General features: G+C 44.2%; 1 protein-coding gene across 1 annotated transcript in view; it reads left to right on the top strand.

The window, feature by feature from the left end:
• Window positions 1-23,520, top strand: part of SMAP2 (small ArfGAP2) — a 52,471-nt gene that overhangs the window by 10,449 nt on the left and 18,502 nt on the right. The window contains exons 2-5 of the mRNA XM_068268932.1: window positions 14,761-14,894; window positions 14,986-15,071; window positions 17,936-18,014; window positions 20,141-20,224. Of these exons, the coding sequence (XP_068125033.1) occupies window positions 14,761-14,894; window positions 14,986-15,071; window positions 17,936-18,014; window positions 20,141-20,224 (383 nt within the window). The remainder of the gene's footprint in view (window positions 1-14,760; window positions 14,895-14,985; window positions 15,072-17,935; window positions 18,015-20,140; window positions 20,225-23,520) is intronic.

Genomic DNA, 23,520 nt, shown 5'->3' with positions numbered 1-23,520 from the left:
TGATAATCGCCATATTCGATCATTTTGAAAGAATCTGTCTGTAAAAATGAATGCCTGTATTGACAGCTATAGGCTAGGGTTACTATTAACAAGATTGGGTGATTCAATTGTGAAGGTAAGATTGGGGGGGGGCAAAGTAGAGAGCAACAAGGAATATTTATAATTACTTTTCTCCTGGCGGACTCAGTGCTGTCTCGCTCAGTATGCAGTAGCAGTGTTAGGGAGTCTTGCCCAAGGTCTCCTACTGAATAGGTGCTGGCTTACTGAGTAGAAAGAAGCTGAGATTTGAACCCAGGTTGCCTGTGCGAGAGGCAGAGCCCTTAACAATTACACTATCCAGAGAGAGGAAGAAAAGACAGCCAGCACTAGGGGAAGGGGGGAAACAAAGATGAATGAGGGAGAGAGGAGGAGTGGACAGAGACTGTGAGAATAGCCTGACATAGAGCAGAGAACTTATCTGTATTGCAGCCACATAAAACAGAGGCGACTTGCCTGTAATGTGACTCCTGTCCTGCCTGTCTCTCTCACAAGTCAGAAAGCAGCCCTCCTGGAGTCTAGGGACTGTCGAAAACTTTTCATCCTGTGCAATACCTTATCTAGCTGACCACATGCAGTCTTTACAATGATGAGAAAGCAGTCAGTTTTTTTTTCTAAGGACACTGTAGGAGGCAAGCCTCTCTTCCTCATCATGCTGTGTACATTTACCAGCTTGCCATCAAATTGTACATTTATTTCCCTCAACCAGCCTAGTGCTTCACATTGCCTTATATATTGTACCAGCAGCCTGGGGGAAAATCTCCATCCTTCCTCCTGGCTAGTCCGTTCTGGAATGCACACAAAGACACCATCCTCCCAGTGGTTTGTGACACCTGGTGCAGTAACTCATGGTGTCACCCCCCCCCCCCCCCCCATTTCCTAAGTAAGACTGCATCACATGGTACCTGTGTGCTGGCATACAAATGGTTTCTGCTTCCTAAAAATGACCTTGGACTACATAAGAGATATTAGATAAAGTATGGTCAATGAGTGACATGATTATGTACACTGTAATGTGCTGCAAAAGACGTCAGTGCTATATAAATACATAATAATAATAATTAATAATAATATGGTAGAGTATTAGACTATGACTATGGCAGGATTATATTGTGAGCTCCTCTGAGGACAGTCAGTGACATGACTATGTACTCTGTAAAGTGCTGCAGGTCATGAAGGAGACCATATTTCCACTCCGAATATGGGCCCGATACAACAATAACAGTAACATTTCTATAGCCTTTCTCTCCCATAGGACTCAAAGCGCAATACAAGAGGGGCGGGAAACGCTGCCCATCTCACCTATGGTTTTGCAGTTCAGATTGCATTTTGGTGCGAATCTGGATTGCATGCTGCAGCTTTTTGCAGCACACAGCCGAATCCCTATAGCCTTTTTTAGCGATTCAGGCTGCGGCTGCACAGCAGAACAGAAACCGCAACAGAATCAGAAACGGCTATGGCTCCTAGTGGAAACTGGCCCTTAGCAAAAGATGAAGGAGGCTGGGAACACAAAGAGGAAAGAAAGGAAAGAAAGCGAATGAGAAATAGAAAAGGAGGGAGAATGTAAGCAAGGAAGAGAGGGATGGAGAAAGGCCGGTACACATCATGCAATGCATGAATAGTTGATAGCAGATCAATTGGAAGGTGGAAAGCTGTACATTGCCTGCCATTTAACTAGGGAGCAGGAAGAGTGACAGAGGACTCACAACAGAGAAGGAAGGGGGCAGGGGACAAGTAGAAAGTGAGACAAGATAAAGGAAAGCATGTATTTTTGTTGTAAATGCTGTGCAGAGAATAGTCACTCCATTACAAGAGCACTTCCTCCAGCCTGTAAAAGCTTTCAGCCAGCCTGATATGGGAGAGGGGGTAGGCTGGCATATGTGCAGTCTGTTTGTGTGCTGAGAGAGGCGCTGTGACAGCATGGCAGGGGGACTGGATGCTTACACAGGCTTCATATCCAATCCATATATCCTGCTCTCTCCCTTCTCCACCCCCTCCAGTGGTGCATGGCTCACTCAGATCTCAGCTTCCCCCTGGTTCTATCAATCAGGGTTTTGACAGGAGCAGAGAACGCAAGCACAGGCTAGGTTCAGTTCATAGCAACGCAGACGCTCCATAGCCTCAGTCACATGCTTTGGCAGCACAGCCCAATACAGCCCAGTCTACAGGGGGGGGGTGTAAACAAAGATCGGCTCCATGAGCCAGCAGCTGCAGATCCAGCTAAAGAGGGGAGGCTGTTCCTCTCCCAGCCTCAGTGAATGAATGTTTAAAGCTAAAATAGCACGTTTTTGGGTGTTAAAATTCAGCTCTGTTGAAGTGGCATCTGCTGTCACCCCTCTAATGGCAACATGGGAACACCCTGGTGGGGGTCGCACTCCACGCACCCGGTTACAATGCTAGTGCATCCTCCTCTTCTTTTCAAGTCATAAGGAGGGGCGGGCAGAAAAGGAGTCACACAGACGCACTCTAGATCAGGGGTCTCAAACCCGCGTCCCGCAGGCCATTTGCGGCCCTTGATACAATATTTTGTGGCGCGCACCGGCCAAAGCTTCCTTATAGTTCGCTTCAGTGCTCCCAAGTAATCCGCCGCATCCCCGCCGCTAAACGAGGGCTGCAGAGTCCCCAAATCGCCCAGGGGGGGGCAGTCCACCGGCATTTCCTGGAAGGGGCAGAGCTTTCAGCTCCGCCCCTCCCCTCCTGACGTCAATCGCGGCGCATCACTGCCTCTGCCCACCCCTCTCACTCTTCCTTCACAGAGAGGGACGGGGAGAGGCGCCGCGATTGACGTCAGGAGGGGCAGTGCTGAAGCTGAAAGCTCTGCCCCTTCCAGGAAATGCCGACGGATTGCCCCCGGGCGATTTGGGGGCTCTGCAGCCCTCGTTTTGCGGCGGGGACACGGCGGATTACTTGTGATGGGAGCCCTGAAGCGAACTATTAGGTAAAATAGAGCTGCTGATTGACTTTTTTTGTGAAATCCCTTGTGGTCCAGCCTCATCCTGACTTTGCCTCCTGCGGCCCCCAGGTAAATTGAGTTTGAGACCCCTGCTTTAGATCCTGAGATAACACTAACATTAGTGGATGCCATACAAAGTGTTGTAGACAAAAGGTTTGTAGATTCCTTATTTGAGGCTGAGCAGTAGAGGCTTTCATTAGAACTTTTTATCTCCGTTCCCTAAGTATTCAGTCTCTAAGGACAGGAAAAATAAACTTTTTTTTTTTTCCCCTCAAAGCCGCCCTGCAATAAATCTGGCGCTCTAGGCAATTAGCTGGTCCGCTGGTCTCTAGAAGCGCCTCTGCCTAAGAGGTAAGCCTTAGGATCCTCCTGAGGCATCCTACATCCTCCTTCAGACTGCTGCTGCCTGGGATCCTCTGGAATTGTCTGCCTGCCCTTCTATTCATGCACAAGCATGTCAGTGTTGCACCCATGTGAGTACGGCTGCACCTGCACAGAAGCACTGAGGCAGGTGGCTCCTGTTTACTGAACAGGCATGGTGGTACTCGCACAGACACAGGGCCCCGCTCGTGTATGAAGTGGAGTAAAGCCATGGTAACGTAACAGACAAGCTCTTGTCATATATGTTCTAGGGGTCTGTGCAGAGCAACAGTGGGGGCCAGAAGGACATGGAAAGCCTCAACATCTTCCCTCCTAGGTGTAAAAAAAAAAAAAAAAAAAAAGTCTTTGCCTTGGGGAACGTTTACAGATGTAGGCCCCAGTTCCTACCACCGGCATGTTACACTATTAGTGCAAGAGCGCACTAGGAATGGGAGAGATCCCCGTCTGTTGTCACCCGAGGGATCAAGAGGACAAGGAGGAGACTATCCGGATCCCAGGGATGTGAGTATGAAGTGCCGATTCACTGCGCATTCCATAGTAACCTGCCCTGCAGTTGCCCTGATCCAGGCTCAGGATTACTGCTTGAAGCATTTTTTTTTTTAATGTTAAAGGGAACCTAAACCGTTGCATAGAAATAGTTTCACATAACTAGGGCTTCTGACAGCCCCCTGCACCTGTCCTGTGCCCGCACCGGTCCTCAACGACTCTCCGTTCCCCCACCACGGTTTATTTTCGGTTCTGTCCAGTGCGCATCCTGGTATGCGCTAACGGCGGCGAAAGCATTCTGCAGGCGCAGTACGAGGTTTTCTCTTACTGCGCAGTGCCGAAAATATAGTTGGCAGAATCGAAACTAAGCCGAGGCGGGGAAATGGAGGATCGTTGAGCACCGGCGCGGAACAGGAAGGCTGCAGGGGGCTGGTAGAAGCCCCAGGTAAGTGAAACTACTTTTTCTGTACAACGGTTTAGGTTCACTTTAAGGAGGTTGAAATAGGTAAGGATCAATGCTACATTTTTCAGTTGCCCAGAAGGAGGTTAAAGAGGAACTTACTGAAAAAGAAAAATCTCTACCGTGGAGAGATTGGCTAGGGCCTTATGTGTTCCTTTCATGCTGTGTCCCTTGCGTTTCATCACAACAGACTATATAATCACATCATGACGCGATGCAATTAGATTTCTACGGTGCAGTCATATATGGTATCGGTAAGATCCTTTACCATACATTTGCCTTTACAGGTATTTAACAGTATCTAATTTTTCCCAGGAACGTCCTCGGACAGCACCCATGAGACTTGTCTCCTTCCCCACTTCAAATGGACAGGAAGCTAAAAATACCACAGACATTTGCATATTCATTAGGCAGGCATATATAAGTAGGCAACTCACAGTATATCGCCAGTTGTTCTCTGTCCACCACGCAGGACGCTACGGGGGAGCCAGAGCTAACCATGTCTGTGAGGCAGGAGCTGCTGCAGGACTCAGGCAGAGTATCGCGGGTCAGTGACCTGGCGTGCGCCGGAGCTGCGGCCGAACGGTTTTCCCCATTGGATTTCGCGCGCAGGCTGGTCGGACGCACTTCCAGCGGAAGAAGGGGCCGATCATGTAATCGCGCCAGCCGGATGACGTCACTCTGCCACCGCAGGTCTAAGCCTTTCCAGCACCGAGCCGCGTCTGGTATCCCAGAGCCCGGCGGTGAGGGAACGGTTCGGCTGCCCAGGAGGTAAGGAGCAGGAACTACAGGTACAACAGCCGTTGTACGGAGGGTTCATTTTTTGGATGCGCACTCTGCCGTTGTGGGGGGGCGTGGCTTACCTTGGCGTGGCATGAGGGGCGGCTTATTTAAAAGTTCAGTTCCTGTTCAGAATCTGATGTCTGACCATAGAAGCTGCCGCTGGATCCTCCTCCACCAGATCTGTGGAGTCTGACTCAGAAGCCCCTCTGGTTGGTGTCAACAGCTGACTCCCTTTCAGATATGTATGAATTGTTTTATATAAGGGGCTAGTTAGTTACACTCTGTTTTTGTGTGTTTTTTTTTTTTTTTTTTTTTTTTTTTTTTTTATAGCCTAATGCTCCTAAAACGGATAAAGACAAGTCTGATCCGACTGACAAAGCTGATAAGAGTGACAGGGGAAAACACACACAGAAATCTAATCACAAGAAATGTGCTATTTGTGCTGCAAAAATATCCTCCTCTTCGTCCAGATCATTGTGCCAAACATGTATTGACAAGGTTATGAAAAAAAGAGTCGCCCGTGGTGTTTAAAGATTTGATGGGATAGATGCGTTCTGAAATGGCTACAGCCATCAAAGCAATCAAGGAGGCAAACATTCCTGCTGCAGGGACTGCTCCTATTGCTACTACTACTACTAATATTCCTCCATCTCATCCTTCTACATCTGGCAGTGATGTCACTATTACACCTCAGCCACCCCTAGAGCAGGATGCTGCAGTTTCTGTAAATCTACAAAAGAGGAAAAGGGGTGAAGACTCAGGGGAATCAGACTTATCTGAGGGAGAGGTGGATATCCTCTTGAAGAAATTCCTTCTGGAGAAGAGTTAGACAGTGATAACCGCATAAATTTGCTTTTGCAACTGATGCCTTGAAGTTATTTCTTAAAGCTATGCGTGATACCATGGGTATTAAAACGGAGGAAAAGACTCTATCACCCCTTAAACATATGTATGAGAGTTTATCTGATCCTGAAGTTATTTTCATTCCAGTACATAGTTCTTTAAAGAATATGATTAAACAGGAATGGGACAACCCAGAAAAGAGACAATAAATATCCATTTGATCCTAACGACCAGAAATTCTGGGGTCCATCACCTAAATTGGATCCCGCTCTTTCTAAAGTTTCTAGGAAATCTGATCTCCAGTTTGAGGACTTTGGGAATCTGAAGGATCCCATTGATAAAAAAAATGGATAACCTGTTAAGAAGAGCATGGGAGTCTTCATCATTAACATTCAAACCGGCTGTCGCCTCTACAGCCGCAGCCAGGTCTCTAAAACTTTGGTTATCTCATACACAGTCCCAGATAGCATCAGGGGTCCTAGAGAGGAGATACTGAAGGATTTTGATAATTTATTTCATGCTGCTAATTATCTTTCAGATGCGGCAAATGACACAGTTCGTTTGTCTGCCAGAACCACGGCCTTGGTGAACTCTACCAGAAGAGGGATCTGGGTAAAGACATGGCAGGGGGACACTTCCTCAAAATCAAAATTATGCGTAATACCTTGTGAAGGGGAGTTATTGTTTGGCTCTAAGTTAGGTGAAACGCTAGAAAGATCATCAGACAATAAAAAGAACTTTCCTATAAGAAGAAAGAATTTTCATTTCAAACGCTCCTTTCGAGACCCAAAGAAAAGCGAACAGGAGTCCAAGACCTATCCTAAAAGAAGATGGGGCAGGGCAAGCCGCAGCGGCCAAGACCAAATGTGTCCTTTCCTCCATCCCAGGGTTCTAAACAATGACATCAGGCTCCCGGTGGGAGGAAGAGTGGCGCACTTTTACGAAAATTGGGAACGTCACTTCCAGAACAGATGGTTATTAAATATAATCCTCAAAGGTTGCAAGATAGAATTTGCCACAGCTCCTCCACAACAATTCTTTCTGACACAGGCTCCATCAGACCAGCAGCTAAGCATTGCCTTACAAAAGGAAATTGCTGTCCTTCTGGAAAAGAGGGTAATAAGACAAGTCCCAAGATGTCAACAATTTCAGGGTTACTATTCCCCAGTGTTCTTAGTAAAAAAAGCCTCAAGGAGAGTACAGGTTTATCTTAAATCTGAAAGGATTAAACAGGTCGATAAAATATCGAAAATTTCGAATGGACAATATACGCAATGTGGTCAATCTGTTACAGAATCACTGCTACATGGCATCAATGGACCTCAAGGATGCCTATCTCCAACTGCCTTATCCATGTCAATTCCCAGCAATATCTGAGATTCGCCATAAGACTACAGGGAGAGGTAAGGCCATTCCAGTTTTCAGCTTTACCTTTCGGTATCTCTTCTGCACCTTGACTGTTCACTAAAGTATTGTCTGAGGTTTTAGCAGTACTCAGGTTGAAATCAATTCAGATCATGGCATACTTGGATGATCTGCTGATTTGGGGTGAATCCTGTGAGGTCGTTCAGTCACAGATAAATTTCTGTCTTGATTTTTTGCAATCCTTGGACTGGCTTATTAACTAGTCCAAATCCTCTCTAGTTCCGTCTCAGACTGGAATTTTTGGGGTTTACTATATCCTCAATTGACAGTGTTGTTGTGTTTCTTCCTGAAACGATGTGCAATTCTAAAATCTGTTCTTTCTTTCCAGGGCAAGAGATCAATATCATTAAGAAATGCCATGACTTTACTGGGTCTTCTAACCTCGTCATTCCCAGCAGTTCAATGGGGTCAGCTACACTCCAGGACATTACAACTATGGATTTTAAGAAGTTGGAACAGGAGTATAAGAGACTTAGACAGAAGAATTCTAATTCCCCAGTTAATAAAGGACTCACTGAATTGGTGGTTGATTCCAGCACAGTTGGCGACCGGACGTCTTTGGAACTATCCCTCAGAGACAGTCATAACAACAGGCGCAAGCGCTTGGGGAGCCCATCTGGGTACAGTACCAGTCCAGGGGTCTTGGCCCAGAGAGTTGAGACAAAGATCCTCAAACAGGGAACTGACGGCAGTTTGGAAGGCTCTGACACACTTCGAATCCCAGATCAAGGGCACTCATGTCACGATAAGAACGGACAACAACACAGTTGTGGCCTATCTGAACAGACCGGGAGGAACAAGTCATTCTCTATGGTACCTGTCATGCAAAATTCTTCAATGGGCAGAAGGACACCTGAGATCCTTGAAAGCAGTCCATCTAAAAGGAACTCTAAATTGTTTAGCAGATTTTCTGAGCAGGTCACCACTTCATCAGGACGAGTGGTCACTGAACGAAGATGTTTTTCAGGACCTGATAGAACTTTGGAACAGACCTGACATGGACTTGTTTGCTCGAAAGAACAATGCAAAGTGCCAGATGTTTTGTTTACTATGCCCCCAGGACAACCCTTGGTCGGTGGACGCATTCTCGATAACATGGAGTTCAGGTCTGATGTATGCCTTTCCTCCTCTTTCCTTAATTCCTTGGGTTCTAAACAAGTTGCAGAGGGACCAAGCTCGGATGATCATAATAGTACCATACTGGCCAAAAAGACCCTGGTTTACACTACTGAAGAATTTAGCTATCAGTCGATCATGTAATGCTACCGAGTCGTCAAGACGTACTCTCCCAGGGTCCAGCCTATCATCCAGACCTGAAGCTCCTTCAGCTTTCAGCCTGGAGCCTGAGTGGAGATTGTTAAAGCAAAAGGGTTTCTCTAACAAGCTTTCAGAGACACTAATCCAAAGCAGAGAAAAGGTTACCAGGAACATCTATCAAAAAACCTGGAATGTGTATAAGAGCTGGTGTGATCAAAATTCCAGAGACTACTCTTTATCCCTATCAGTCCTAGAATTCCTACAGGAGGGTTATCAAAAAGGCCTCAGCACCAGCACACTTAAGGTTCAGACGGCGGCTATTAGTGTTTTTCTGGAAAAACGATTGGCTGAAGATGAATTCTTCATACGATTCTTTTGTGCTCTTAAAGGACTTCCGAGGCCAAAGAGATGAAAAATACACAATACCTTTTATATATATGGATCCACGGAGGACGTCCAGCGCGTCCTCCTCACCGTAGCGCCGTCATTGCTGCCTTTTCCTATCACCCCCGGCTCGGCCCGACCCCACTGAACGGGTCGCATAGGGTGCCACTACTAAGATGGCCGCCGCCTTGAGCCGCGGCTGCGCAGTACGCTTTGCCCTTAGTGCGACTGCGCAGCCTTCAGCCCGCCTCCCGCAGCGTACGGATTCCGCAATGCTGCCCCAGCGTATGTCGGGCGCGCTCACATCACTGCGAGCAGTGCATGTGAGGACGCGCCCCCTTCACAGTACAGTATACGGAGACACGCTGGGGGAGCGAGCATTGCATTATACTATTGCTAGCGTGGAGAAAGTAAGTTATTAGCCTTGTCAAAGTTTGATTTGTGGGGTCTGATTTTTATTTTACTTCCATAAAAATGCCTAAAATCATGTTTTTATTTTAAAAATGTAAAGGCAAAAATTTGAGAATATTTTTAAAGGGCCCATACCCAATTCACTGTAATCATACTGATAGCTGCCTTTCTATATATACATACACATATGTGTGTATATATATATATATATATATATATATATATATATATATATATATATATATATACACACATATGTGTATGTATATATAGAAAGGCAGCTATCAGTATGATTACAGTGAATTGGGTATGGGCCCTTTAAAAATATTCTCAAATTTTTGCCTTTACATTTTTAAAATAAAAACATGATTTTAGGCATTTTTATGGAAGTAAAATAAAAATCAGACCCCACAAATCAAACTTTGACAAGGCTAATAACTTACTTTCTCCACGCTAGCAATAGTATAATGCAATGCTCGCTCCCCCAGCGTGTCTCCGTATACTATACTGTGAAGGGGGCGCGTCCTCACATGCACTGCTCGCAATGATGTGAGCGCGCCCGACATACGCTGGGGCAGCATTGCGGAATCCGTACGCTGCGGGAGGCGGGCTGAAGGCTGCGCAGTCGCACTAAGGGCAAAGCGTACTGCGCAGCCGCGGCTCAAGGCGGCGGCCATCTTAGTAGTGGCACCCTATGCGACCCGTTCAGTGGGGTCGGGCCGAGCCGGGGGTGATAGGAAAAGGCAGCAATGACGGCGCTACGGTGAGGAGGACGCGCTGGACGTCCTCCGTGGATCCATATATATAAAAGGTATTGTGTATTTTTCATCTCTTTGGCCTCGGAAGTCCTTTAAAAGAATCAGGCCACTGGTACAATCAAAGATGCCATCTTGGGACCTAAACACGGTACTACAGGCCTTGTGTAGCAGCCCCTTTGAACCTACTGGAGGAAATTTCAGATAAATTACTGACCATCAAAACAGCTTTGCTTGTAGCAATTACATCGCCCAGGAGAGTTTGTGAATTACAGGCCCTTTCTACAAGAGAACCATATTGTATCATCTATGAAGATCAAATCACATTGCGGTTGGACACCTCTTCTCCCTAAAGTGGTTTCTAAGTTTCATCGTTCACAGGAAATATTCTTACCTTCTTTCTGTAACAACCCGGCCAATGAAAAAGGAAAAGAAACTTCATTGTCTTGATGTAAGAAGGTCAGTCTTATGCTACTTGGAACGTTCCAAACAATGGAGGAAATCTGATGCCTTGTTTGTTCTTTTCGGAGGAAAATTTAAGGGGAAACAGGCATCAAAGTCGACTATAGCCAGATGGATAAGGCAGACCATTGCTTTGGCGTACTCCCAGCAAGGAAAGTTGTTACCATCATCCATAAAGGCTCATTCAACCAGAGCAGTCTCAGCTTCTTGGGCAGAGAAGGCGGGAGCCTCCATCGAACAGATCTGTAGAGCGGCCACGTGGTCCAGCCAAAATACTTTTGTCAGACATTACAGGCTAGACATTTCAGCTAGTTCAGACCTGTCATTCAGCAGGAAAGTGTTGCAGGCTGTTGTCGTCCCCCCCCCCAATTAACTTATCTTGTTTTTCGTCTCATGGGTGCTGTCCGAGGACGTTCCTGGGAAAGACTATAGTTACTTACGGTAATGTCTTTTCCGGTAGTCCGAAGGACAGCACCCTTGCGACCCACCCTTTCATACACTAATAAATAATTTTTGAAGCAGAACTATGTGTGGTGTGGTCTTTTTTCTATTACTGACAATATACTATGAGTTGCCTACTTATATATGCCTGCCTAATGAATATGCAAATGTCTGTGGTATTTGTAGCTTCCTGTCCATTTGAAGTGGGGAAGGAGACAAGTCTCATGGGTGCTGTCCTTCGGACTACCGGAAAAGACATTACCATAAGTAACTATAGTCTTTAATACATATTCTGAGCTGTCGGGAGTTTTTTGAAGCACAACTCCTGGTGTAAAATAAAAAAACTCTTACCTAATGATATCAAAATATGTTTTAGCACATTCTGTAAGAAGCCACCGGAGACATGTAATAGCGGGTCCATGTAGCTCCACTTACCTTGCTAGAAAAAAAAGGCTTTTGCCTTTTACTCAGATATAGAGAAGTGTGAAAAAGGGTGCGCAGGGACATTATAACTTGAATATAATTAGGTAAAAATTTGTGTTCGATTGTGCACCAGAGGTGCGCTTCAAATGACACTGTCTGTGTTCTCAGAAGCAGAAAATTTTGTCTGGTACCATATTATCTGGAAGAAATGTTGTCAGTATTGAGCTACTACTATTTGAAGGTTCGTTCTTGTTATGCATAGTGTTTTGAGTAAATATGTGTGTTTCCTGAAATATTTATATTAGGTCACACTGTCAAATTGCATACCAACATTTACTTGTTCAGTGCAATGCAGGCAATACAGAATGTTGCATTATTTCTGCTATGTTTTTGTTGCAAATTGCAGTTTATTTAGATATCTCTTCCTTTTATATTTACAGCATTTAAGTTGCATGTGTTCAAAGTGGAACTGCAGTCACTGCTTATTTTTTATATACACTGAGTGGCCAAAAAATTAGACACACTCTCTAATAACGAGTTGGTCCACCTTTATCTATGATCACAGACGATGTTTTTCTTGGCATGGACTATTGGACTCAACAAGATTCTGATACTGTTGCTGAGGAATGTTGGCACATACTGACATAATAGCAGCTCTAAGTTGGGTTAGATTGGATGGTGGCATGTCCAAGCTTTGAAGTGATCTTTCAATTTCACACCATAAATGCTCAATAGGATTGTGGGCAGTGGACTTAGCTGGCCATGGAAGCAGGTTAAACTGATGTTCCTCAAACCAATTAGAGACCGACTGAGCAGGATGGCAAGGGCCCACAACAGGCATCTTTTCCTATTTTCTGTGATACCAAAGGCACTCTTGATGGGTTCCTGCTGCTAAAGCCCTTTTTTTGCAAAGGTTGTCTTATTGGGATTGAATTCAGCTGTAATTTATTGTGTTGCATGCAGACTATGCATGCTACCTTGCCGTTCACCTCTCTCGTTCACCAGCCTTTTTCGACTAGAAAAGTCCTTATCGCTTGAAATTTGAGATTTTTTTTTTCAACTGCCACTCTCTAAACACTCGAGATACTGTTGGGCAGGAAAATCCAGAAACAGTCATCATTTCAGAGGTGATAGCAGGCGCAATCGATCGAATTAGATTAATCGATCAAATGCGACATGTTTGATTGGGATTCGATCGATCGTGTTATCGATTTTTACTAGTTTTCAATGCAAATTGATCACATGATCAATCGAATTCCGATTGGACATGTCGGATTTAATCAATCCAATCGAATTTGATCGTTTGCACCTGAAATTGAATGGTGTAGAGGGGGCTTAACATGGCCTTTAATCAGTGGTTGCTGCACATGGTGGTACAGGTTTTTTTGAATATCAAAGTGCTGAATAGGTATTCTAGGGATGTAGATGGAATCTGTGTCCTACCTTTCCTGTGTGTTTTGTGTTGAGTAACATTTTTACTGTAAAGCCTCACAAATAAGATAATAGAGAAAGTACAGGATGTCCTGGCCAACCTTTGGATGTAGCTAAATTTCCTGCTCGCTAAGCCTGATATAGATGTTATAGAGTTCTATAAGGCTCTAAGCAGTCTGATCTTGTGTTCTTCCTCTGTTGGTTTCCGTTTGGTTGCAGCTGTCAACACCGTGGTCACGCAGTTACTCACTTCCTGCATGTTAAGCAATGTGTAGAGTGCACGATTTGGAACAAGTCAGCAAAGGGAAATGTTTACATAGGACTGCCAAAGGGTAAAGTAAAACTCTAGCCACATATTTTTGATAGAGCACAGGAAGAAGACTAAGAGCCTCTGTCTAGTAGTATTACTGGTAGTTTATTTGGCGTACTGCTACAGACATTTTACCTTACATGTAACCCAGAATTGTAAAAGCTGCTGTTGCTGCCCTCTCTTAAATATGGCTATTGAGCTGGTCTTTTGGCTTCAATAGTATATATTACACACCTGGAAGAAGCAAGCAACCAATATTTTGTTTTATCGTATTTATAAAGCACCAACTTTTTACCCAGCGCTGCACAATCGATAAATGGGTTGACATACAAAGTAGGACATACAAGTAGCTCACAACAAAACAAGGTCATGCAAATGTCAGTAGTTCAGTGTCATTGGTCAAAATGGAGACTGTTCTAGTCCTCGAGGGGTAGCAGACAGTAAGATTGCATAATCAGGCTGGAAACACTAGGGAGGAGGGCCCTGCCAGAGGGTACTTGATCTGTGTTAGTGATTCACAGTGTATTATGAAATTCAACCTTTGCCAAGAAATAAGCAATCCTTTCCACTCAGCTTTAGATATTGTTGAATTAGTTGCACATGTTTATGTAAAATTGTGCACAATTCAAGTGCTTAGCAACTCCTCACTAATGGTTACCAACTCAAAACTGCCTGCCACCAGTCATTTAGTTTGTGCAGATTCCAGGCTAAAAAATAAAGAGATTGGCTTACAGTCAGTTTTGGAAACCGAAAGCTGGTTGCAAATTACAACTGCAAAGGTAATTTTCAATAACGTTCTATTTAAAAAAAAAAAACTGTACTGATGTGGCTTTGTCACAGGTGTACTTGCCTAGATGATCCATAAGCTCTTCAGACACCTCCGGGATCCTAATTGTGTCTAATCTTCCCTTCATCTGTAACCCCCATTCTTGGCTGTGACTGGGACCAAAAGCCTAGTATAGGAGCAGTCTACTCTTCGTGCCCTTGTGTCTCTTGCTCCTGCTTGTTTGTGCACAGCAACTGGGCATGCTCAGCTTAGTAACCATAATAACTATGCATGCCCAGGACAGTCATAGTGGTGGCTGCTGCACACAGCTGTGGGGGAGCAGATACAGAGAGGGCATGTAGATAGACTGTGCATGTGCCCAATGGAGTTCTAAGTGGAGGCTACAGCGGCAAGATAGATGGGAGGCCAGATGTAAACGGCTTTATCTGTAGTTAGCTGTATGTTTTTATGATATGGGAAAAAAACAGATCCCACAGGCAGATCATGCAAACACGGGGAGAACAGATATACTCCATGCAGATGATGTCCTCGTAAGATAAGCATGGCACTCCTGCACTTCAAGGCAAAATACTATCTAGTACACTGCCAGGTTGTCCTAGCCTGCACAGAAAGGAAAGGTCTTTACTGATATTATTCAAGGAAAATACATTTGGCTGGTGATGTCACATGATATTTGTTAAATAAACTACATATTGAAGTATCCTTTCAAACAGCTCTTATTTTTCATTATAGGGCCAAGATGGGCATCCTGGAATATTGGAGTATTTATGTGCATTCGCTGTGCTGGGGTTCACAGAAACCTGGGTGTCCACATATCTCGAGTAAAATCTGTCAACCTGGACCAGTGGACACAGGAACAAATATTGGTATGATGAACAGATGTCATATGCTAATGTACTTTAGTGAAGAAAATTGCTATTTGCCATCCAAATCATCATTTTGGTTTTTCTTTTTCAGTGCATGGAAGAGATGGGAAATGGAAAAGCAAAAAGGCTGTATGAAGCATTCTTACCGGAAAGCTTTATCAGGCCACAGACAGACCAGTATCCTTTCTGTACTCTACTGTACTCTTCACATGTACATACATAGTCCTGTGTGTCTCTTATTATATGAAGAAAGATTGGGGTCCCAATTTTACATGTTAAGTTCACACCAACCATGTTTGCTTATCGTTTTCATTCCTGTGGGAATAACGGATAAAAAAAAGGATGAATTTCTGTATTAGTGCTTGACCTTTGATTGATGTTGCATCTTGAGGTTGTTGCATGCACCTATCTTCTGGCATTTTCTTAGTCACTTTCTTGGGCAACATGGTCATTTAATATTTTGGAAAATGAATGGTGCCCTCAAATATGGTTAGGCGCAACTGGGGGGTGGGGTTAAGGAATAGGCACCAGCAGGGGAGGGTTAGGAGTTGGCCATCGGTAAAAGGAGGATTCTGTGTGAGAGTAGGGTTAGAGTGGCTCATAGTAAAATATTGGTATGGATTACTGATATTTTACTATCAGAATGAAGATGTAGGATATTGGTAATTATGCAGATTATTCTACTAATGGCAATCCCCCTGCGCCTTTTTATACATGTACGCGTCGAACTAAATTGAATGCTACAAAGTGTATTTTTCCCTATTTTCTTGTAAGTGTAGAACGAAGTTGGAAAATGTTTGGAGCTATGTCAAAGATTATTCCTGTCCTTGTTGGAGTAGGACCACCATAAGGGACAGGTGTTGATTCAGTTTTTCTACATTAAGGGAGATTTTGCATCCAATGGCAAAACGAACAAAGATTAAGATTACAGTTTTTAGCAAAGTGGCTAAAGCCTTGTACACATGCTTGACTAAAGTTGGCTGAGTTAGCCGATAATGACCGCTTCAGCCAATAATCAGGCATGTGTACAGAGGCACACAAGCGATCTGCCTGGTGGATCAACTCTCCCCCATGACAGCAGATTCCTTTGCACTCCGCTCCCCCGCCTGCCGCACATCATGCACATACCGCTCCATTGTCCCTCTGCCTCTCCGCATTGCAACAGTACACACAGTCCGCTACACATCTGGCTTGCGTCTGGGCAGCGAGGGCCTGCGATGTCGCCCGAGGGGATCAGGCCGAATACCTAACGTGCGACAAATATCAAAGGTGTGTGTGCACCATAAGAATCTGTTTTCATTACTTTTTGTGAGGACTTTCTCTCATTGCCAGTGGGACAAAAGTGAGGCAAAATCTCTCAGGTGAATAAGATTGCTGAAAAAAAAACTGATTAGGTTCTTGGTCTCCCCTTCTCTTTACCCAAAGCACAATATTTCAAATGTTTTCCCTTTTATACTTTGATAACTGCAGCAAGAAAAGTGTACTAGGTATGACTGGCTAGGCAACCAACTGCTGGAGTCTTTTAAGTGAAATAGGTACTGAGAAGGTTATGGAGCATCTCGTCTTTATTCCCTTTTAAATGAGCTGCTTCCCCAGTTGTTGTTGATATCTTGACTCTAACACTATCTGAATAACTGGCCCAAAAAAGTGTTTTGTTCAAGTATTTTTGCCTAAATGTGATTCCCATTGGCTGCATAATGTATGAATGAAGCCAAAAAGATCAGAGACAGTCAGGAAGTTGTTTTAATGTAAGAATGACATCCCTCATGTGGAACTAGACTAGCTACAGTACTTTTATTCCAGTTCTCTATGCCTATGTATTGATTAATCAAAACCATCATAGGTACTCAACAAAGCCTAAATGTAGGTTTTAGCAGTGCTTCTTGCTGCTAGGAGAAGATGGTAGTGTACAGTTAGTTTTCTCAATACCTTTTTAAAAAAGGAATCTAGAAGCAAAAAAAAAAGTGTGTTCCAGTAGGTAGTGGCTATCTGTTTTTAAAGCCAATGGGATTTTTTTTTTTTTTAAATACATGGACATGTTTAAAAAGAAAACGAGTAGGTACCTTATGGTATTTTTACTGATCCACCGCCCCTGGATCCGTTGATTTTGCTTCCAGTACCGTTGCCCATGTCATCCAAGATGGCTGCCGACCTTTGCTTTCTCTTCCGGGTAAGCAGCTTCTTCTTGTGTTCTCTCAAGCGCTGATAAAGCTGCGCAAGAAACAGGGATTTTGCGGCTCAGTGGGGCGGGGAAAGGGGAGATGGCCAAGCATGATGGAGGAGAGACAGAGCAGTGGAAGTAAGCTCCGCCTCCTCCCAGTAGCGTGGTTTTCGACTGAGCTGGTCAAATTTATATAAAGGAGATTTTGGGTGCCAGGCTGCAACAATTGAAATTAAAAGGGGACAGAGCATCACAGGAGAGTGAAAGGTAAATGATCCTCGATTGAACATATGAAAAAAAAAATGTTTCCCATTCACTTTAAAAGGTGAAATCATGACCAGATAACTGAATATGTTTGATGTTTTAGCAGAAAGCTAGAGACAAGAAGAGTTGTGACTGGGCACACCATCTAAGGCAGGGTGCTTGGTATTGTGGTATAGGCAGACCACCAAAGTATAAGTCCAGAATTCAAGTATACCAGCACTGTGTATACTGGAGACTAAAGCATGATTGTCTATGGCATAGATGAGTAAATAACTGACAAGATAGGTATGTGTTGTTGTTTTGAGCAGAGGAGATGACATCACCTTTTCACTATGGTTTGGGGTGGGGACAGAGGGGATTAGTGATGTATATATTAGTTGTATTTTGAAGTCTGATTGTAACCACATACGCCTTGAGAAAGGGGGACCCTGCGAGGCCCCGAAACAATTGTCGGGGTGCTGGTATACTTGAATTCTTTAGCAGAAAGCTAGCCTGTCCATTGATTTTGTTTCATTTGATGCAAGTACCATATTTTTCGCACTAAGACAAATATGGGGGGGATTGTTTTTATTATTGCCGAGCACAGAACTATCTATCCTTAACATAAAATTTGCAGAGCAGTAGAAACCTTTATCAGAGATAAATATGAAAAGAAGAAATATTTTGATCGGAGTATAGATATCAATGCATTTAGGGTGAGTAGTGATGTAACTTTGAAATTGTGTTATGGTAAATTCTGATTAATACTCTGGTGTGATAGACATAATTAGCACTTTTAGGGCTCATTCACACTAGTCAGTGAGTTAAAATGCATGATTAAAAAGTAATGGGTTTGTGAGTTTCCACACATTTTCATGAGTTTTAACTCCCGGCGAGTTGAAATGCACTGCACAGAAACTCACTGTTTGTAGCGCAAATGATGACATGAAAGTCTGTGGACTTCATGTTCCCATGTAAAACACACTATGTGCAGTGCGTCACAACTCACTGCAACTCGCTCAGTGTGAATGAGCCCTTCCCATTTCTCTCTTCTCGTGCTAAGGTACAGAACTGTAATAAGATTTGGGCACCACCACCGAATATTAAAGTGTAGAACAATGCTTTCAGGTGTTATCAGTTACTGAAATATATACTTACACACACATACACACCACCTCTTCATTTTCTTTTTTAACTCGTTTTTCAGAATCACAGTTGCAATCTCATTCCAATACTTGCTTGGGAGGTAACAGGGCAGCCTGAGCCAAATCTGTGAGAAACCGCTATAATATAATGTAATTCTATAGGATCAGTCTCACTGCAGTGTTTTAGATTTGCAAAAATCTCAAACTTGCTGCATGCAGCGCTCTGGTGGCGATTGCGCTGTGATTCCATTCCAACAGAACGAGAATCAGAACACAAATTGCGGCAAAATCAGTTTTTATCCCAATTTGCGTTTCGAGTGTAAATTAGCCCTAAGACAGTAGTACATATGCACTCCCCGCAGAGCTGTTGTGACTCCACTGAGAATGATGTGCACATTGAATGTAGAGGTGTTGTCTATCACTCATACGCCTGCTTCAGATCGTGCATGAAGAAGGTGTAATAGAGGAAGAATCCCCTCGTTCCTGCACATCACTCTTACATGTATCCACAGTTATAGTGCCTTGAGCCTGATAGATGGTCTTTGTTCCTGTCATCACCCTCTACACGCTCTTTTACCAAGAACTACTTTTGCTTTACTCTACAGCTATATCCTAAGTTTGTTAAAATGCTTTAAAGTTAGTGTCCCAACACGTCTGTGAAGTCCACACCACTTCATTCTGATGTTGCTTGATCCTTCAGCATAAATTGGCATTCATGCACCTGCTCACAGGGCCTGATTTAGGCCAAGGCCACCTAGACCATGGCCTAGGGCACCAAAGGAGCAAGGGCACCAAAGCAGCAGGATAAACTGGTGCAGAATGTGCAAGCTTGAAAATGCTGCAATGCAGGAAGATCAGGCGAGCGCCTGACTGCATTACTCTACTGCTAGCACCCTGTGCAGAAGCCACCTTGCTCTCTGTGCATAGTTGCATTGTGGCCAGCGGCTATGGACTTGGGCAGCATTGGAGACAGAAAGAAAGAGGAAGGTCCTGCACTGGAAACAAGTGAAGATGAGTGACACTGATGGCTGCTGCAGCAGTGTGAAGGCGAGTTGGCTACCTATACTGAAAAGGGGTGGAGGAGGGATTAAGGGAGTCATCTGCCTACCTATACTGGAGAAAAAGGAGGAGGGGTCATCTGGCTACCTATACTGGAGAGGCCATCAGGCTACCTATACTAGAGGGAAAGGGATGAAGTGTCATCTGGCTACCTATATTGGAAGAAAAAGGGGGAGGGGTCATCTAGCTACCTATACCAAAGGGGGAGGGGGGCAGCTGGTGACAGTGGCCTGGGGCGGTAAAGAGTACAAATCTGGCCCTGCCTGCTCATAGAAGGCAGTAATGATGTATTACACATCACCAAGATTAATATTTATGCCAGTGACTTATGGCTGCTGTTTTCAAGAGCACAAGGTTGGATTGCAAACATGCACTATATAATATGTGAACTGCAATGGACACTGCGTGTGTTAGAACATATACGGTAATTTTAAGCCTGCATGCAGCAAGTTAGAGTAACGAGATCCATCGCAATGCAGAGATGTGATCAGGCCCATAGATTTGTATGGGCAGTGAGTTCACATGCAGAATTTTTCTGCAGTGCAACACATATAGTGTGAATGCATCCTAAAGAAAGAAAAATGTCCAATGTTTTAACTATATAACTGGTTCCCTAAACTCTTTTTACCTCTTAACAGAGGGAGAGAGAAAACAAGTGGAAGAAGTCTGAATCTGCTCCTGAAATAAAGTCTGGGCCGGTCATATTTGAGAAGGTTAAGTTGGTAAGTGTGTTATTTGTCTCCTCTGACATGTAATTAATAAACCAGTAATGAGCGAGCATCCGGCACACTAGTCTTAATAGGTGGTCCAGGGTGGAGCACATATAATTATTATGGTCCACTTTTAACCTGCTAATCATTGTTACCATGCTAGGTTTCCTTATCTATTTGACATTTTGTTGTGTATCTTTACCTAAACCACATACATACATACATACATACATACATACATACATACATACATACATACATACATACATACATACATACATACATACATACATGTTGCTGCATTTTGTTAAAGAGCAACTGTTAAGCATAATATGCCCCTCACAAAAAATACATATATATAAGTAGATAAATACTTCCTCTAGTTACATAACAGATGTATTGCACTATCCACGTTTTGGATTTAATTTTTTTCAATTTTCATCACTCTCATTGCAGTAGTCATCTTGTGCCCTCCAGGTTAAAGACTTCCCGATCCCCCACAACCCCCCCCCCCCCCCCCCCTTCTCCGCACTAATTATGAGAACAGCAGGGAGGATGAATGCAGCAGGCACAGAATTCCTTAACCCTCCTGGCGGTCTATTAACCACTTGCCGACTGCCCACTGTAAAGTGGCGTCAGGTCCTGGGACTCTTCCGGCCCGGGGATCGCTTGCAGTGATGCGCGCACATCCGCCGCTATAGAAGCGTATAATACGCTTTGTAATGTATACAAAGCGTAATATACAGGCTGCCTCCTGCCCTGGTGGTCCCAGTGATTGAGGGACCACCAGGACAGGCTGCAGCCACCCTAGTCTGCACCCAAACACACTGATCGGCCCCCCTGCCCTCTGATCACCCACAGCACCCCTCAGACCCCCTGCCCACTCCCTCAGACCCCTGTTTGCACCCAATCACCCCCCCCAATCACCCATCAATCACTCCCTGTCACTATCTGTCAACGCTATTTTTTAGATTAGTCCCTTAACTGCCCCCTGGGGGCTCCTGATCAACCCCCCCCCCCCCTGTGTACTGTATAAATCTATCCTCCCTTATAATCACCTGTCAATCGCCCATCAATCACCCCCTGTCACTGCTACACACCCTCAGATCGCCCACAGACCCGCTGTCAGATCATCTCCCAAGTGCATTGTTTACATCTGTTCTCTCCTCTAATCACCCATCAATCACCCCCTCTCACTGCTACCCATCAGATTAGACCCTAATCTGCCCCTTGCGGGCACCCAATTACCCGCCCACACCCTGAGATAGCCCCCCCTAGACCCCTCTGATCAACTCCCTAGTGTATTATTTACTTCTGTTCTCCCCTCTAATCACCCATCAATCACCACCTGTCACTGCTACCATCATACCCATCAGATCAGACCCTCATCTGCCCCTTGTGGGCACCCAGTGACCGGCCCACACCCTCAGATCGCCCTCAGATACCCCCGATCACCTCCCCAGTGCATTGCTTGCATTTATTCCCCCTCTATTCACACCCTGAGACACCCATCAATCACCTCCTGTCACCCCCTAGCACACCTACCCATCAAATCAGGCCCTAATTTGCCCCGTGTGGGCTCCTGATCACTCAGCCAAACCCTCAGATCCCCCTTCCGATCACCTCCCCAGTGCATTGGTTGCATCTATTCTCCCCTCTAACCACCCACTGAGACACCCATCAATCACCTCCTGTCACCCCCTAGCACTCCTATCCATCAGATCAGGCCCTAATCTGCCCCCCCCATGTGGGCTTCTGATCGCCCGGCCAAACCCTCACCCGCCCCACCGCAGTGACAGAATTTTTTGTTTTCTGATCACTGCTGGTACTACTCCTCATGGTTTAGGGCCCCTAAAATGCCAGGGCAGTATAGGAACCCCACAAATGACCCCATTCTAGAAAGAAGATACCCCAAGGTATTCCGTTAGGAGTATCACCATAGTTCATAGAAGATTTTACTTTTTGTCACGAGTTAGCGGAAATAGTTTTTTATTCTTTTCACAAAGTGTCATTTTGCGCTAACTTGTGACAAAAAATAATCTTCTATGAACTCACCATACTGTCCTGGCATTTTAGGGGCCCTAAACCGTGAGGAGTATTCTTGAAACCAAATGTCTTAAAATGACCTGTGAAATCCTAAAGGTACTCATTGGACTTTGGGCCCCTTAGCGCAGTTAGTGCCACACGTGGTATCGCTTTACTCGGTAAAGTAGTATAATGTGTTTTGGGGTGTATTTTTACACATACCTATGCTGGGTGGGAGAAATATCTCTGTAAATGGACAATTGTGTGTGTAAAAAAAAAAAAAAAAAAAAAAAAAAAAAAAATCAAAACATTTTCCATTTACAGAGATATTTCTCCCACCCAGCATGGGTATGTGTAAAAATACACCCCAAAACACATTACATTATTTCTGAGTATGGCGATACCACGTGTGACACTTTTTTTTGCAGCCTAGGTGCGCTAAGGGGCCCAAAGTCCTATGAGCACCTTTAGGCTTTACGGGGGTGCTTACAATTTAGCCAGGACAGTAAACACACCCCACAAATGACCCCATTTTGGAAAGTAGACAACCCAAAGTATTCAGAGAGGGGCATGGTGAGTCCGTGGCAGATTTCCTTTTTTTTCTGTCACAAGTTAGCAGAAATGGAAACTTTTTTTTTTTTTTTGTCACAAAGTGTCATTTTCCGCTAACTTGTGACAAAAAATAAAATCTTCTATGAACTCACCATGCCTCTCACTGAATACTTTGGGGTGTCTTCTTTCCAAAATGGTGTCATTTGGGGGGTATTTATACTATCCTGGAATTCGAGCACCTCATGAAACATGACAGGTGCTCAGAAAAATGGGAAAATTCACTTTTTGCACCATAGTTTGTAAACGTTATAACTTTTACCCAAACCAATAACTATACACTGAATGGTTTTTGTTTTTTATCAAAGACATGTAGCAAAATAAATTTGGACAAAAATGTATATAGAATTTTTACTTTATTTGAAAAATGTCAGCGCAAAGTAAAAAAACAAAACATTTTTTTGGACACAATTCATGTCTTTTGTTGATGAATATAATAAAAACTAAAAATCACAGCAGCAATCAAATAGCACCAAAAGAAAGCTGTATTAGGGACAAGAAAAGGAGGTAAAAATCATTTAGATAGTAGGTTGTATGACCGAGCAATAAACCGTTAAAAAGCTGCAGTGGTCTGAATGGAAAAAAAAGGCTCTGGTCCTTAAGGGGTTTTATGACTGCAGTCCTTAAAGCGAACCTTAAGTCAACTAAAAAAAATGAGATGAACTCACCTGGGG

The sequence above is a fragment of the Hyperolius riggenbachi genome, chromosome 2 (assembly GCF_040937935.1).
Source record: "Hyperolius riggenbachi isolate aHypRig1 chromosome 2, aHypRig1.pri, whole genome shotgun sequence".
Lineage (NCBI taxonomy): Eukaryota > Metazoa > Chordata > Amphibia > Anura > Hyperoliidae > Hyperolius > Hyperolius riggenbachi.
The sequence above is the reverse complement of the archived record's forward strand: the minus strand, read 5'-3'. Positions and strand labels throughout refer to the sequence as shown.